We start from the raw sequence: 16,446 nt of genomic DNA on the forward strand, positions 1-16,446 counted from the left end.
CTTTATCACTCCCTGCCTATCAAGTCTAACCTGGTTGGCTATTTGCTATAGTGAACCTCTGATCATTCCCCATTTGTTCTGTTTGGTTTTCAACATGAAGGGGAATGATGAAGCAGATAGTGAAGCAGCCTACTGTATAGTCTCTGGGCACTGGAGTCTGATAAAACAATGTGATGGTGGAAGAGAAGAAATCAGCAAGGAGCGATTTTTCTGTGCTGGATTGTTCTCTTTGATCTGGAGTGCAGTGAAAGGAGGGCATTATGTAACGTCTTCAGCACACACATGGCTGACTGTGTGACTGCCAAACACACAGGGGGGGAGGTGGCAGGGGGGGGGGAAGGCAGACAGGAGGAAAGAGATAGGGCCATGGAAGATAGAAGATGGACGTGAGAGGAAAAACATTGCTGCTCATATTGGTGTTGGGTCACTTTCCTTATTAAGGCTGCTCAGCCAAGCAGCTGTAATGTGGGCCCTAACAAGCCTCATAATGAGATCTGAGAATGCCCCTTAGTGATGGTTCAACATTTATCTGCTGCTCAGTGCCCAAAACCTACTGTCTCAATACAAATCTGTTCATGCCAGTTGTTATGGGGGAAAAATTGCATAATTATATGGGGTGCTGATCTTGTAAGACATAAAAAAATGTGGTTGCTGGCTAACTAGAAATACTGGCCCATCATTTGTTCATCCTAATTGGAAGCAATTCATTATCTTGAAGGAACAGCAAAACTGCGGGCATAGTCATGCTATTGTAAAGCAGATGGCCCTCCAAATCAATCATTCAAAAAACAATCAATAATACATAATTGTATGAAATGAATGCCAACTGTATTGCTAGAAAATCGCTGGCTGTATCAAGCACCATACGGCTCGCAAAACTTATTGAATGCACCCTGCTTATAGGCGGCCAAATGTGCACAACAAAAGAGGTCAAAGATGTAGCTGAGACGGCATGATCAACATGAAGCTTCTCTGGGACGTAAATTATAAATATAATAATAGAATCCTGCCAAATCAATGTAACATGCTTCCCAAACAAAGAGGGCCTCATCAAGAGGGAGCCGTCGTAACTGATGGTAGAAGCAAGTGAAGAGAAGGAGTGGAGCGATTGGCAGAGTGTGTTGGTGGTGGTGTGCAGCGGCAAACTGACGCTGAGATGGCCTGACAGGGTCTGTTTCTGTTCATTGGAAGACTGTTATCCAGAGTGACCGTGTTGTCTTCCCTTCCCTCCACAAAGGTTATGCCATTGCCAGCAGTCCACATGACACAATGAATGAGGCGGCATTGCTTGAGCCAGAGACCCTCATCAGGTCAGTCAGTTATGAAGGTATTCACAAGTACTGGCAATTCCCCACTCAATCCATACCACATATCTGAGTCACGTGGGGGTAAAACAGAGTGTTGGCTCTCAATATTTCCTCCTTGTTTGCGACCCATAGTGGGGCCGCGGCTACATTTGGAAATGACGTGCTTTATAATCGGGTGTGTTGGGCTGTCAGCTCAGGGTGCATGATCTTGCCAGCATGACTCAAGTCTGCCCGTGAGCTGCTTCCTGTGCCTGTGCATCTACTCCAGTTGCTTGTATGATCTATTTTAGATTCTTTTGCCCAAGGATGTGTGCGCATCCTCACAGCAGAGAGCCACAGAAAAAAGAGGAGGGGGAATAGACAATGTTCAAATAATCTACAGGCAATCATGCAAATTCCCCGGACGTTGTGCACTCAGGGATGCTGTAGATAGGGGTACAGCCTCACATTCTCATCAGCCACAGCAAATTTGGAATTATGCAAACGAGAGGAGGAGATTTCTATCAGCCATTTGTGCAGGCTAACATGCAGGCTACATGTGAGCCAACATGTGTGATAGTGCAAGGGCCACTTTCCCATTCAATGAAATTACGCATTTATGCTATGGGATTAATTACCACTCCATACTATGTCCAGAGTGCACTGTGTTAAGTGCTTTTCATTGGTTCATTCATTTTACGTAACAGAGAAGAAAATGGAGAGGACACTGTTGGACAGATATGTGTCTTGACCGTGTCTGAAAGCAGCACAATCCATCCTGTTACAGCAATAACAGGAGGCAGGAACTGAGAGACCAGTCCTCCATCGCAAGCACAGATGTCATGCTCCTTGCGGCCTTCACACATTGAAGGGGCCAAGCTGAATTTGGCGTGACCCTGAAGTGTCGTCTTGATTTAGACCTTATTTTTATGTCTGCTACCGATGTGGCCTGATATCTGTGTGTGTGTGTGTGTGTGTGTGTGTGTGTGTGTGTGTCTGCCATTGGTTTTGCACAAGTAGGGAAATGTGGATCTCCTCTCCATAATCCCACAGGAGCCGGCTTCCTTGGAAGGCATGGTGTAGCAGGAGCAGTGGCATTGTGGTCGGTGAATGGCTGGGTCTAATCTCACAGAGGCAGTGGTCTGTTGGAGGGGCTTTTGAGCAGATTGAGCCTGATGGGCGAGAGCAACAACAACCCAAAAAAAAAAAGATCTTTCTCCTCTAGTTTAAAGATTCGGGTTATGAGGGATGCTGGGCAAATTCAAATTAGCCAAATTGAAATGGAGGTATACTCATTTACATTCTCATTGAGGCCAGCCCAAAGATTCTATTTATACCTTAAAATGTAACAATGAATATGATAATCCTACACCATGTTTCCATTACATAAATGCATCTACAATGAAAGACAGACAAAAATCATATAATTCGAACCAGGACAACCAGCAGCAGTGTTGAGTAACACCTATGATACATTCTACTGTCAGCATGAAAGCCATGTGCTGTTACCTCTCGACCCTATTTACATACAAAATACATTTTCACATGAATAATAGATACATTGAAGAAATGCTGCATCCATATCAATCTTCCCAGAATGATGACGCTCATGTCTTTGTTTGGTCTCCAGGGACTGGAGACTTTTGGGGTGTCTGTACAGTGATTTACCACTGCCATCTGCTGGCTGGGAAGGATAAATCAGGTCATCCATGATCCAACCAATCTGGTCTCCCAAACAGTATCACTTACATCATCTCATTTCCACTGTAGCATGACAAAATGATCTGAAATCCAAGATGCTTTTGGGATACTTTCAGTAAACTTTCAGGAAGTCAACGCTCTGAATTGAGCAATCCTTACTACTGAGTCATCCATCACGAGTTCCCCCTTTTCTTCAGTTCAGCTTTATGGTATTTTCCAAAAGTAACCACCCAGTCCTTGGTTACCATGACAGTCAATCAACCAAACAACATCTAAAGACCATTTCTTACACAGAGTTCAAAGAGCGTTCAACTTTAATCTCTGAGGGAAGACGCTAGTCACTGCAGAACATGTTCACTCTAGTCAAGATTTGTTACACAGTTACTGTAACTAGACATCAATGAGTTTGGTATACAAAGCAAACATTTCTAAAGAATAAGGTCTTCTATAACATCCAAGGTTTTTTGACTTCCTTTCCCATGTGTTAGTTTTCCACAAAGCACTTGGTTTCAACTGCTCTCACTATTGGCATCTCACCATGGTGAGGGATGTTGTTGGCTCCAAAGATTCCTGGTAGGGTCACCAAAGACAGAAAGGTAGAGGGAAGGTTCCAGACCCAAGCAAAGCAACATTTATCACCAAAATATCAGAATTTTGGACACAACTGAGGAACACAGTACAGAAAATGACAGGAGAAATCTGTCCTTGGCAGATAAAGTTCATGGTCAGGGAGGAAGAATGACCACCACAAACGAGGACTCGCCCTAATCAAGAAATTTAAAAATACCCTCACTGAATGGCAAAAGAGATGGCTGCTGCATGTACGCTAGTGGGATGCTGGAAACACTTGATAACTAACAGAAAAAAGCAGCATGGCTGCTCCAAGGAAAAACATAGAGAAGTTGGGGTAGACAAAGCACCAAGGACTGCCATGGACTTCAACCTACATTATGATTAACAGCAATGGTGTACTTGCATTGTACCATACAGACACAAAGATGATTTAGGAACTTAGGCACACAGCCTGAAATGCAGAACAAACACACCCAGGAGGGACACATCTCTTATTTTGCCTAATCCTTCTGCCCTCCCCAAGCAGGAGTGGTATGGCTAATTGGTTGATAAATCACTTGAATTTTAGCAGCGGCAGTTGGTGCCCACTTAACAGAGGGAATGAGTGATGATTCATGATTGCTTGGTTCAAAAAGTGGTGCTCTAATCAGAGTAACCACCTCCTCCTTATTGGTTGAGATGTCAGCTACATCAAAGTAGCGATTAGGATCACCGAAAGACAGACATCCACTGACTTAGTAGTTTACAGTCTGCCAACACTGCAAGGGCACCATTACAGGCTCAAATGGATAAACAGCAGCCTATAGAAATCAGAAATGACTATTTTTACTCAAGAGCTGCTTGAGAGCTTCCAAAGGGTTCTTCTTCACTACTTGCCACTAAATGCATGCAATAAATTATTTGAGCAAAACAAACTTTGTTGTTGCCTAAATCTGAGAGATCCCTAGTAAATAAAACCATAACACAGCTGTTTATCTCAGTTTATCAATCTATCATTTTCATTCTCACAGACTTTGACAACCAACTCATTAGTTGTTTTTTTTTATTGCAGTGTGTTGCATTTTATAAGGAAAGGAGGATAAAAATAAATTACCCAAAAACGTATGCATTTGTATGTTTATTTGGAAGAAATCAAGTACAAAACAGCGGCGTTTTCTTCTGGAGAAATAAGGCCAAAAGTGAACAAAAATGTATTTCAATGCTTTTTCTATGTGAATGATACCTGGAGCAGTTAGTTTCTGCAACCTGTCTTGGAGGCACAAGCAGTCTAAATATAGCAATTAAATAACATTGGAATATTACCCCAAACATATCACTGAAAATCAACTTGTGTCAAACAAGTCGATCCCGTGATAATCCCTTAGTTCCACTGTGGTACACAGAGAGAGAGCTATACAGACTTTAAACTGTTAGTACAGCGGTCTTTCTGACACTGTACCAAGAGAGTCTTTTCACGAAAGGACTGTTGTGTTCCTGCACTTATTACACATCTGACAATTGTGGAAAAAGATCAACTTTTAGAAAGATAAAATGCATGGTTAGAGGATAATGAATGTCCATGCTACATGTGAGTACACTGTTCTTAATAAAAACAAAACATCTATGGTCATTACGCGCGGCGCAATGATAGTCTTATCAAAGAAAAAGACAGGGTAGTGTATATAGCTATTTTAAACTGTGTAGAATATTAATACAAGTACACATGTATACTTTTTTCACCAAGACAGTTAAGTGACTTACAAAACCAAAAAAAAAAAAAAAATCTCAATTTACAATACCATTTCTTATCAGTGTCGACAAATAGGTTATGCTACCTTAAGTAAATAGAGATAATGTCAGAAGGGTGACATGAATTTAAACAAAACTCAACTGCATAAAGACTCTTTCCAACTCACTGACACTCCTACAAATTTTCAACACAATAATTAAGATTTTGCAGCTCACACCATAACATCACCTAGATTTAAAAGGGATCCCTGCTCACAAAACTCACTTGTAACAATATCTGCTAGACAACACTAGAAGTGACTGACAAATGTCAGGCAGTCATGGTGGAATGTTCATGCCTTCTCAAGACAGAGACAACCACATTGCATGTGCATTAAAATCTCCTATTACACTTTCAGAAGAAATCAACCACTTTCACAATGGAGGAATGCAGACATCCTCGGTTGCTCTCAAAAGAAGGAAACAAAACAAAGTTAGTCAGTGTTAACAGAATCCTAAATTTTGCCAAAGGTCAACATGAGGCTATAAACGTTTTGTTCAGAATAAATAAAGCCATTACTAACAGCATTATCATTTCTGATAGGATTGCGCTACAGAAGTTTAAAGTTAGCTGTATTCAGTCATGCATAAAGCGATAGCATCCAGCACCACAGAATAACTAAGCAATTTAGCCCATTATACTGCATTCAGACAACCTTGCCAGAGGCTGTGATTTGTAGATGGATGCTAAGGTATACCTACATATACTAATGAAAACCAGATACAAAAAATATATTGAGTACAACTGTACCAGCAGTGAGTATTTCTAAAAGTGTTACTGATAAAAAATAAATTCTGAGAGTAAATAGTATAGAATAAGGTTTGTAATAGAAACCAGCTATTTGAAACATGCTTCCTAGTTAGAGGAATAGACTACTATCCTTGTTTACCAAGTAATCAACCACAGTGAGCATATAGACGAAAAACAAAAAACCTTTAGTTAACAGTGGGTAAGTCCAGTTCAGAATAATAAAGAGAACACAGATTAATAAGAGGGTCTTCGGGGACCAGAGCCTTGATTGCATTATCACAATTTCAGAACAAAAGACACACATTCTTCAACACATTAGCTCCAATTGAAACAGGTAAATTGCTACCTAAACTGTCAGAAACGTAATAGTGCAAATCAGACCTGGCTGTCCTTTTCAAGTAAAACAGATTCAGAAGCAGGATGATTTTAGAGTGAAACGATGAGGGTGTTAGTACTGAGCAAAGACTGAGACCAGATCTATGGCTTGTATGTTGTTGGAAAAGGCAGGGAACTTCTTTGGTTATCAAGGCAGGCGAAAGGCAGTTAAAAACGGAACATGTGTTCTGAGAGGCCTCTAACAATTGATCATTTTTGTGAATCTCTTATCAAAGCAAAATTGAAATCTATGATTGTACAGTTTCCACAATACAAGCCAGATCAACACTATCCACCCAACAATGGAATTTCTCTCGTCTTCAAAAGGAGAGACTCTTGGCCAATTTAAAGTACAAATCTGAACAATGAGTCATTTGATAGCAAGTTGACCTCTAGGTCCACAAGTGAACAGCCTATGTGAGCACCATATTCAAACTAATACATCACTTGTCTTGCATTGTTCTTAAGCTAAGGGAAGTTGATGCTTGGCCAGAGATGACACAGTGGTCTATCTCCACTCTCATCTGGAAACACTAAGGAAGTGATTGTGGTTCACTAGTCAGCGCTGAAGCAAGTAATGTTTGCTCCCCTCTGCTTCACGAGTTCGCCTCTGGGCTTTGATGACCCCCTCCCTTTGCCTTGATTTGAAGCCAGGTCTCTCCCAGTGCCTTGGCAAAGTGGTCATCCACTGAGCCTGTAATGGACACAGAGTTGGACACGGGCTCCGGTTCCTTGTAGTTCTTCCCAAGGCTGCGACGGAAGTGCTCCTCAATCACGGGATCACAAACTGTGTTAGCTGGGATAGCATGGGTGGAGACCAAAGAGAGCAAAAACCTGGTATTACCATCATCCATATTTAAAAAAAACACAGCTGTCAATATAGAGCAAGGAATTTAATGTATGTTCACTGACAAGCTCCACTTAACACACCATGCTGCTTTGCTGTCAGTAGGGCAGTATAGTGGGGTATTGGGTAGTGGAAAATGTTCAAGGCATCATATTCAATACTGCGATATAATTTACATCCTGTGTTCTAAAATACCACATTATGCCTGCTATTTATTAACTGTTGTGTATGACAGTGCTACTAGTAGTTGTAGCTGGAGTGCAAATGACACTGTTCTACCCTCAAGTAAGCATGACTAACTTTGAAACAGACACTCTGAGGGAAAGGTGAGGGAAATTAAAAAAGATGGCTACTGTAGCTGGGGATCAAGCCAGATGATATGGGAAAGCCAGCTGATTTGGATCAAGCTGTATGCAAGCTTTTCATGAAAAACATATGGGCAAAAAGGATGAAAATACAACAATCAAATGCAGAGTGTTTTCCATCCATGCCCCCCCCCCCCAAAATAAAAAAAAATACTTCTGTACGACCCAATATCCACACAGCTTCAGCTGAACAGAGTCACCATGCTTGTCTTTTTGAGAAACCTGGAGGTATAGGAGCCTTGGAGTAATAAGACTACTAAGGCAGAGGCTGTTATATTTGGGCATGTTCAGACTTGCCCAGCTTATCTCCATCTCACATCTTAAAGAGAGCAAATTCAGCCTTAAATTCAACCTTACTTCTGTGTGTAAGTACTGAAAATGTATTACATTTTTTAAAGAAGTATATTTTCTAATTGTGATCAGTGAACAATGTAACAGGAATTTGAAATCTACAATGATATAAACAAGGCATTGTAACCGACTAGCATCCATTAATTTCACAACCAGTGTTGCCAACTCTTTGAGAGAAATTAGCTATTGGCTGCTCAAAAAGTCGCTAGAAGTCACGACATTATGTCATACACCAATTTGCATGTCAATATATTCTCCATAATCCCCACTTGTAGTGGAGGGAGGGGGCTACACTGTGTATTGGAAGCGCTGTGATCATCAGACATCATTGTATTAGACAAGAAAGTAGTGCAAATTGGTATCCGGTGTACAGAATTGCTTTGGGACACATTAACATTGTTCCCCATGATCAAAAAGTCGCTAGATTTGACGCTAGTCGTTTTTGAGAAATGAAGTTGCCAGGGGGTCTGCAATGTCGCTAAATCTAGCAACAAAGTCGCAAAGGTGGCAACAGTGTTCAAAATACCGTGAAGAAAACAAACACTCCTGTAAAATATGGAGACAATACTGTGAAATGAAAAAAAATACCCTAGTCTGCATCATGTCAATGTGATATTCTACCTGCTCCACAGAGTGCACCGTTTTGAAAGAGAAGCAGACAGAAAAAGACATTTTTATCAATATGCATAAATATAACTTTGTTACAAATGATTGGTGTAATGACTGTTTTAAGGCTTACCGTTGGCTTTCCTCTGATCAGTAGGTGGGCTAGGGGAGCAGCCATTCATGTGGCAGTGTGAGAGGTTGCAATTGCGGTTGCTCGCAGGGGCACAGGTAATGACAGAAGGACGGTTCTAAAGGAGAAAAAAATTAATGTATTCAAACTAGTAACAGGTTACAACACATATTGCAATTAGGTACAGGCTAAATGGGTAAGAGAGAAAACATTTTTACCTGAACATATTTGAAGGACCTTATCGACTGATAGCTAAAAAGGTGTCAGCCACATCAAGTACTGTAGGGTGGCTACAAGAGTTTTTGAAATGCACCCATCCTCAAACTTTCCACCACAAAATGTATCTTGAGCAGAGTTGGTTGACAATTCCTTAAATACATCACATTACAACAAAAAAACAAAACAAATTTCCCTACATTCAATAGAAAACTTGGTAGGAAGAAACAGTCACTAAAGGTTGCAATTACCAATTATTTTGGTAAACTGGTGAAATTTTTTTCAATTAATCTATTAGTCTAATGATTATTTTCTTAGTTTGATTAGTCATAAAAGAGTCACATGATGCTCTTAGTGACCGAAACATTGCATTAAAGTATCATGTGTAGACAGTGTGCGGGGATTATATTTCTTTCTCAGTATCTACCTTTTTGCTTTTTGTCCTACGCACCTGTCACTCAAAGACTTTTAGGTATACACATTTTTTTTTCTTTATTTAAAATATTACTTTGAAAAACAACTAAGAAGAGAGAAAAATAGTAAAAATAGTAAATATCTCATAACATCATCAACAGCACTGGAAAATGATCTACAGTGATGTAAAACAGTAAGGGAATGCAGGAAAATGAGTAAGAACTCCAATTACGCTGGAATTGTCCTTTAAAAGACCAATGCTGTTCCATGACTCAATCTGCATGCTTGTCATTTTCAACATCAGATATACCCTCCATAGTTATGAAGTGCCAACTGCTTTTATAAGACGACGTACCTGCTGTCGCTCTACAGAACCAGCCATGACAGACCTCTCGCTGCCCCCCACTCCCATGTCCAGGCTGCTCTTGGTCAGAGCCAAAGGCTGGTCAACGGCATAGCCGGGGATGGAGGCATACAGGTGGTTCCCATGGAGACCGTTAGTGGAGGAAGTAATGCACTCCACAGGACTGTGGCCAAGGCTCCAGTGCTCATTACGGTTGTCTCCAGCAGTAGGCCGAGCCCTTGATAAAGAGAGTACAAATGGCAGATTATCCCTGTGACCTGAAACATAGACCACCAACAGCTCCATCTATTCATAGACCACTTAAATCTGCCCGCTTTGATGTCAGGAGTCTGTCTGTGAAGAGTGTGGCTTAATGAGGGTGCGGGGCTTCAGCACATGAATTGCTCAGAGCCGTGGACATGGTGTTTACTTCAGCTGTGGCAAGACTAAATTCTAACAGAGGTGAAAACAGAGTTAATTTCACACTTCATCCGTCTTAACAATTTCTATTCATAAATCATGCCATCAGAATACTAGGCAATGACCAAAAAAAAAAAAAAAATCATTGAACAACTTCATGTTCACTCGCTACATTTTCTTCAATTGTAGGTCCTATATTATATCTGTCCTTTATTCCCTCAGTTCTTTGCTACATAAAATGGAGTAAGATCATGAATTTACCAGTTAGATGAAATACATACAAATTATAATCAGGATTAGCCATTTCCTTTGTCTCCGTTGCCACACTACACAAGAAGTAGTACCATTTCCTCATTTCCTACCTAGAATGACACTAGATAGTGACAAATATACGTATATTTTGGACTCACTGAATCACTTGGATACAAAACACTTGGGTAATGTTGCATGAATGGCTTAGAGAAATCTGCTGGTCATTTAAAGGATACAGCTGGTGTTTTTAAATGCATTTCTTATCGTCAACAAATCCTATGAAAATAACAAAATCAACAATACGTTTGCTGTATTCCCGTTACTTTCCGACTTCCCACGTACCGTTTTTAGCCTTCAACCCGAAAGTCATTGGCTCCAATTGTAAGCTAAAAACCTTTAAATACAGCTCACAAAGACATAGTTTAAATTTTAAAAATCGCTAACTGTTACCATGAAAAGTCAGGCTATTGTAGTTATTACCAAATCAAATGGGAATAAATTCTTCATTACGACGGGGACCATTTTCAGTGCTACAGAACTACTTTCCTGAGGTCAAAAATGTGTTTACGGTCGGCTTATTAAGTTGTTTGAGGAAAAAGTCGGCTGGCCCGGTGCATCGCGATGATCAAATATGCTGCCCAGAGCAACAGCATGGCTCTTTGACGTGTTTTTAATAGTTTGTTTTTTTTAATACAATGGAGTTCTATGGCTACTGGGACATGGCTTTATTGGGCATCAGCTACATGGACGAGACTTGTTAGCAAAACAAATTCATTGCCGATTTTGTTATTTTGATAGTATTTGTTGACGGTAAGAAATGTATTAAAAAACACCAGCCTTATCCTTTAATGCCCCTTTTGGAACTCAAACACAAACAGACCCTGTTTACTACAATTGTTTGGGACAGGGCTGAGATGGAGCTGCGATAGCCAACTGGCTGTGTGTTTGGTGGTCACATAAATGTGAATGAGGTTCAACTGACATGTTGGTGAGTAGATGATGACAGAATTTTCATTTTGGAGTGAAATGTTCTTTTCATATTATCAAAAATATCAACCCATTTGTGCACACTGATTAAGGATGCATGTAACCCACTGTTAATGCATCTACACTGATACGCCAAAACAGAATGACATGGCATACAGCAGGGTATGTAGGTGAATGGAGGAATCATTTAATTTGCCATGCACACATTTTTGTAAGCTCAAAATGAACGTCTACATGTTATTGGGTGCTGAAAATCACATTCAATCCAGTTTTGTCCAAATTTGAGTATGAAAAATAAAACAAACAAAAATAATCAGAAAGCCTTCGGTATGTCTGTAGCTATATAAGGAGGCATGAATGCTGTGTGAGTTGTTGTGTGCCCATAATATGGAACCTACCTTATTCACTGGGGCAAACATGAATGACTCACTTTGGTAAATATATGAATATTTTACATACTTCAAGTGATCATGCAATTAGGCTATGCCTTTGCCATTGTCTGACACAGAGTTAGGTATAAAAAAATATATATATATATGTTCATATCGATACTGTGCCAATTCTTGATTTATTTTCAGGAATCAAGTTATTAAAAAGGCATAAAAAAGCCTCAAAATGTAGGATTTGTGTATAGAAAATGCCAGTAATTAGTCTACTTCTTATTCAAATTATCTTTATTACCTTCACCAAGGAGGGTATGTTTTTGCCTGTTAGCCTGTCTGTCAGCAGGATATAGTTTAAGTTAGGATAAAGTTTGTCTGGAGAACTAATTGCATATCACTTACCTCAGAGATCAAAGATGAATACATTTCAAGAACACAAAAAAACACAATGTGTACCTAACTTTGACGAATGAATTTCAAAGAACCAAAAGGGTCAAAGGTACAGCACAGGATGACAGTCAATGCTATATTATTTGGTGTGCACTTACAGTTGAGCTGCAAACAATCTGCTCATTTTGGTCATGTGGTCATCGTCACAGTCGATATGGTCTTCCATTTGTTCTTCACCATACTTCCTTTTGCTTGGGCAGTTAGGAGGGGGGCCAGTTCTCATGTTGGGCATAGCAGTGGGCAGGGAGGCCGTCCTGGACTCATCTGTGGGAAAGGATACAGCTGTAGAAATCAATCTACTCAATTTAAGTTTAAATCTCATAACCCAACTAGACAGCTTTGGTTTTCTACATTTAAAGTAAACTACTATTTCTAAATTAATTTGCATTTACTTAACACACAACCCATAGAAAACGTTTGAAATCTTGACAACATATGGGGTGGCAAGAAGCCGGTAGTCAAAAGCAGATTTTGTTACCGTTTCCTCTTTGAACATACTGTATATAAAACATGTGGAAATCAGACCAGTTCACTTTCATTGTTAAAATCCACTGAACCAGTCCATGTCCAAGGCTACTGTTTGCCCTACTACACAAGCAACATTCTCCATAACCCCACTTTGCCAGCATGTGATGCCTCTAGCACATGCAGACCCAATTAAAAAATAAAGAGTGATACACGGGCCAAGCATGCAAATCCTAATATACAAGGCCACAAAGCTACCATACTGGGCTATTTATAGCGTTTGTTTTTTTGGTCTGATAGAGTGGTCCGTTTCTGAAATGTTCTGATGCCATTGCATCAGAACCCATCATCATATTATGTGGTCAAGATTTCCTCCAAGGTTTCAAATGGGTTCTGGCAATGGCACATCTCACAGGTCATGAGAGGTCATACAGCTTATTAAGATACACACCATCTTGAAACTGAAAGGGAGAAATTGATGGTAAATTCAGGTTGCACTCTGGAGTGCTCCGTTGACATCCTTAACATGAGAGTTTCTTTGAAAGATTAATTCATACATTATATAAATTACAGGAAGATTCCATTTTCCTAACCAGAGTAACATGCAGAGTAATGGAATTTATGATTTTTGCACTTTTCATTACAAATGACCAAAGGGCAGACCAATCATTCACTCTCAAATGAAGAGAAATATTAAGTAGGCTAATCAGATGTCAAGAACATATTTCTCAGACAGAATAGCGTTTGCTTGATGCACATGTTGAGTTTGATTGTGATACTCTGGCCTCGCCACAGGCACCAAGAGTAAGGAGTTTGATCCAATGACACCAAACAAGGCAGGTGTATTTACTGTCTTCCACACACTAGCCAATACTGTCCGGCTCATTCCTGGTCCACAATATGACATTAACAACCTTGCCACAATGCCTTGCTTACATCGAGGCTAATTCAAAGCTATTGCATTAAGTTTAGCCATATTACGTACTTGAAGCTAACGTGTCAGTCGCAAACCAGGAGGCATACGAACATTGGCTAGCTGGTACTCAGAAAACATTTAACTGAAAGGGCAACTTCTTCCATAAAAATTAAATACTTTGGCAAAGACACATTGCAGCACAATAACGATGGCTAACTAACCTTCGTAATGCAGTCTCCCGATGTTATTGTTCATCTTGTCCAGGAACTGAGAGTTCAACAGGTCCATTCTAGTGAAAAGCATTTACACGAACTGGCTAGTTGCTAACATCGATGTTAGCAAAAATATACCAGCGAAGCGAGCAGGCGTCCGTCCTGGATCACAGAAACGGGGGAAACAGGAGACAGTAACGTTAGCTTGGCTAACACGTTAGCAATTTGATGTGAATAAAGTTCTCTGACGCTACCTGGCTAGGCATCCAGCTGGTGACGCTGACTTTACATCCTTAATCTTACCGCTAACTAACGTTAAATACCCAAGTTAGCGTTAAGTTAGCTAACGAAATCGTAACTTTAGATAAGTTCAGATATCAATGTAACGCTATGTTTAGCTTAGACTGTGATAATAGCCAACATTACAGTTAACCACATTTGACAGCTAACTAGCTAATGTTAACGCATCTTCCTTGCAGAGGCCAGCTAGCTTAGCCTACTAGCTAACTTGAGCTAACGTTACGTTGGCAAAAGCTAGTCACATTAGCCAAGTATAGGACGTAACTTTTTAGCATTACAAGTCCCTGACTCAACTGGCAAAACAGAACAAAACGTCGAACTCAACGTCAATGACAACTTACAGTTTGATTGCGTTCGACGAATTTAATATCAAATTGCCAAAAGGAGGCAAACTATAACTTTTCTAAACAATATTTAACGTTAATTCACTTCATCGATTAGCTTTCCAGCTAGCATGCTAGCTAGCTCAGTCAGTTGCCTAAACACTGCCTCAACAGTCACTACTTTTTAGACAAAAGGAGTGGCGTTTAGCTGCAGCCCCGACGGTGGCGAGGCGGAAATAGGAGTGAAGCCCCTGGGGTAGTGGATCTGCTTCACACAAACGCATTTTATGGCATTCCGCGAAAAACAGATTTTATTAAATTTACACGCTGTTAGCCACTACATGGTATTGTGTAACATTATTTAAATAGCAGGGTTTACAAAGTGCTTTACAAGAAGACATAAAAACAAGAGTAGTCAACTGTATAAAGGCGGATGAACTCTGAACCAACTGCATTTCGACCTGACAATGCTGCTTTTGCATTTATGACCCGTGCGACTAAGATCAAGTTGAATACATCCATGACTAAGATGGATAGCTTTAACAGACTGATCGTGCTTAGTACAAAAAAACAGCCTATCCCACCCAAACCAGAACAAAGTAAATCACATTTTGATAATCTTTCATGATGTTGATTACTGCATATTTGACTGTCCCTATTTTCAACATGATTTTTTAATGGCAAGTAGCATCGCCAGTGAGCCATAATCATGTACCTGGATGGCATGTGTTAATGTAATGGTGCATTCTTGGATTTACAAGTGCCATTCACTCATGTATGTGTAACTCTCCCCTTTACATTAGATAATATTTGTGGCAAGCAGACAGATGACAAATGGCATGTATTTCTCCTCATGAAAACTCTAAGTGGCCTATATTTACCAACAATAGTAAAGTTTTGACATATTTCACTTTTTGGGTTCCAGATCACCTGTAGGTGGAGAGGCTTCATAATGACAGAATGCACCAGAGGAAGAAGGGACAGGACTGGCTTGACAACTTCCAAAGTGGGAACAAGTAATGAGTAGCGTGACTGCAGCATAGAGATAAACCACTGGGGGCACCAGCACCTCACCAGACATCAGCAGCCATCTGACGGGAAACTCTGGACTAGGAGAGACTTCCTGAACAGCAGATTGGACAGCACAGCAGAGGTAGGACTAGTCATTCACTGAACCACTACTACCAGCTGGTGGCACCCTAGCAGCCAAAATCCATTTAAGATTTAAAGAGGAATACCACCGAATGTCAGCTTTTAAATATGTTATTCTTATTCCCTAGGATAGCTTAATCTTTATTACCGAACATTCACTATTCTCTCCATTTGCCAGAAACAGAAGAACCTGTTCCTGTTCTCTTTCTGATTTCTGATGTCATATGGCTGTAAATTGAATAAATTGGAATATATCTCCATGACACTACCATGTCCATAACTAATAGTGCTACATTAATGCAAGGCTAATTTGTGTAAAACATTCATTTAAGCTTTCACTTTCACTTTAACACATACACTTAGACACCTAGTTGCTCCACACTTGGAAAAGCATATGCAGGACTGCGTTTTGTAAACATTTCATCATATTTTAATACCATACACCCTGACCTTAAAGATGCAAGAAAAAAATAATCAAACAGTTTATACTTTAGAAATATCCATCAGTTCATATTGAATCAACTGTTTCTTGGCATAGGTTTACATAATGAATCTGGTAGCAATTAGATACAGCAGTGCATGGACTTTTCCCATAGGTTTCAGTCATCTGGTGGAAGTAGTCTGATTTTCTTGATTTTATTGTTCTGTTGTCCAAGTCCAACCTGGACAGTGGCCTGTTAATGCAATTTAAATCTCAGATGGCTAGACCCCAGAGAGTGTGCTCAAAGATTGTTGGTGAGCCACATTGCATATTTAGGCCAGCTAATAACATTTTCTCTGACCCATCCATGCATTATGTGTAGATTACCAGCTTAAGCCATTAGGAAGGTGCCCCAGGATATCACATTTTACACTTCACAA

At 40.1% G+C, this 16,446-nt stretch overlaps 1 protein-coding gene across 3 annotated transcripts; it reads right to left on the bottom strand.

Moving 5' to 3' along the window:
• Window positions 1–4,670: 4,670 nt before the first annotated feature.
• vgll4a (vestigial-like family member 4a) lies at window positions 4,671–14,605 on the bottom strand. 3 transcript variants are annotated; one of them, XM_071544946.1, is made up of 6 exons: window positions 14,452–14,605; window positions 13,820–13,972; window positions 12,316–12,481; window positions 9,738–9,963; window positions 8,756–8,870; window positions 4,671–7,249 (listed from the first exon to the last, which is right to left on the bottom strand). In XM_071544946.1, the coding sequence occupies exons 2-6, from the start codon at window positions 13,899–13,901 to the stop codon at window positions 7,050–7,052; spliced, it is 789 nt and encodes a 262-aa protein (XP_071401047.1). In that variant the 5' UTR covers window positions 13,902–13,972; window positions 14,452–14,605; the 3' UTR covers window positions 4,671–7,049. The 3 variants fall into 3 exon arrangements, with proteins under 3 accessions (XP_071401047.1, XP_071401048.1, XP_071401046.1); XM_071544947.1 differs by having other exon boundaries at window positions 4,671–7,220; window positions 12,316–12,499; XM_071544945.1 differs by having other exon boundaries at window positions 12,316–12,499.
• Between the last annotated feature and the right edge of the window lie 1,841 nt (window positions 14,606–16,446).

The sequence above is a fragment of the Centroberyx affinis genome, unplaced genomic scaffold (genome assembly GCF_046629955.1).
Source record: "Centroberyx affinis isolate AG114_WGS23_722 - 3 ecotype Tasmania unplaced genomic scaffold, CSIRO-AGI_Caff_v1 ptg004734l_1, whole genome shotgun sequence".
NCBI lineage: Eukaryota > Metazoa > Chordata > Actinopteri > Beryciformes > Berycidae > Centroberyx > Centroberyx affinis.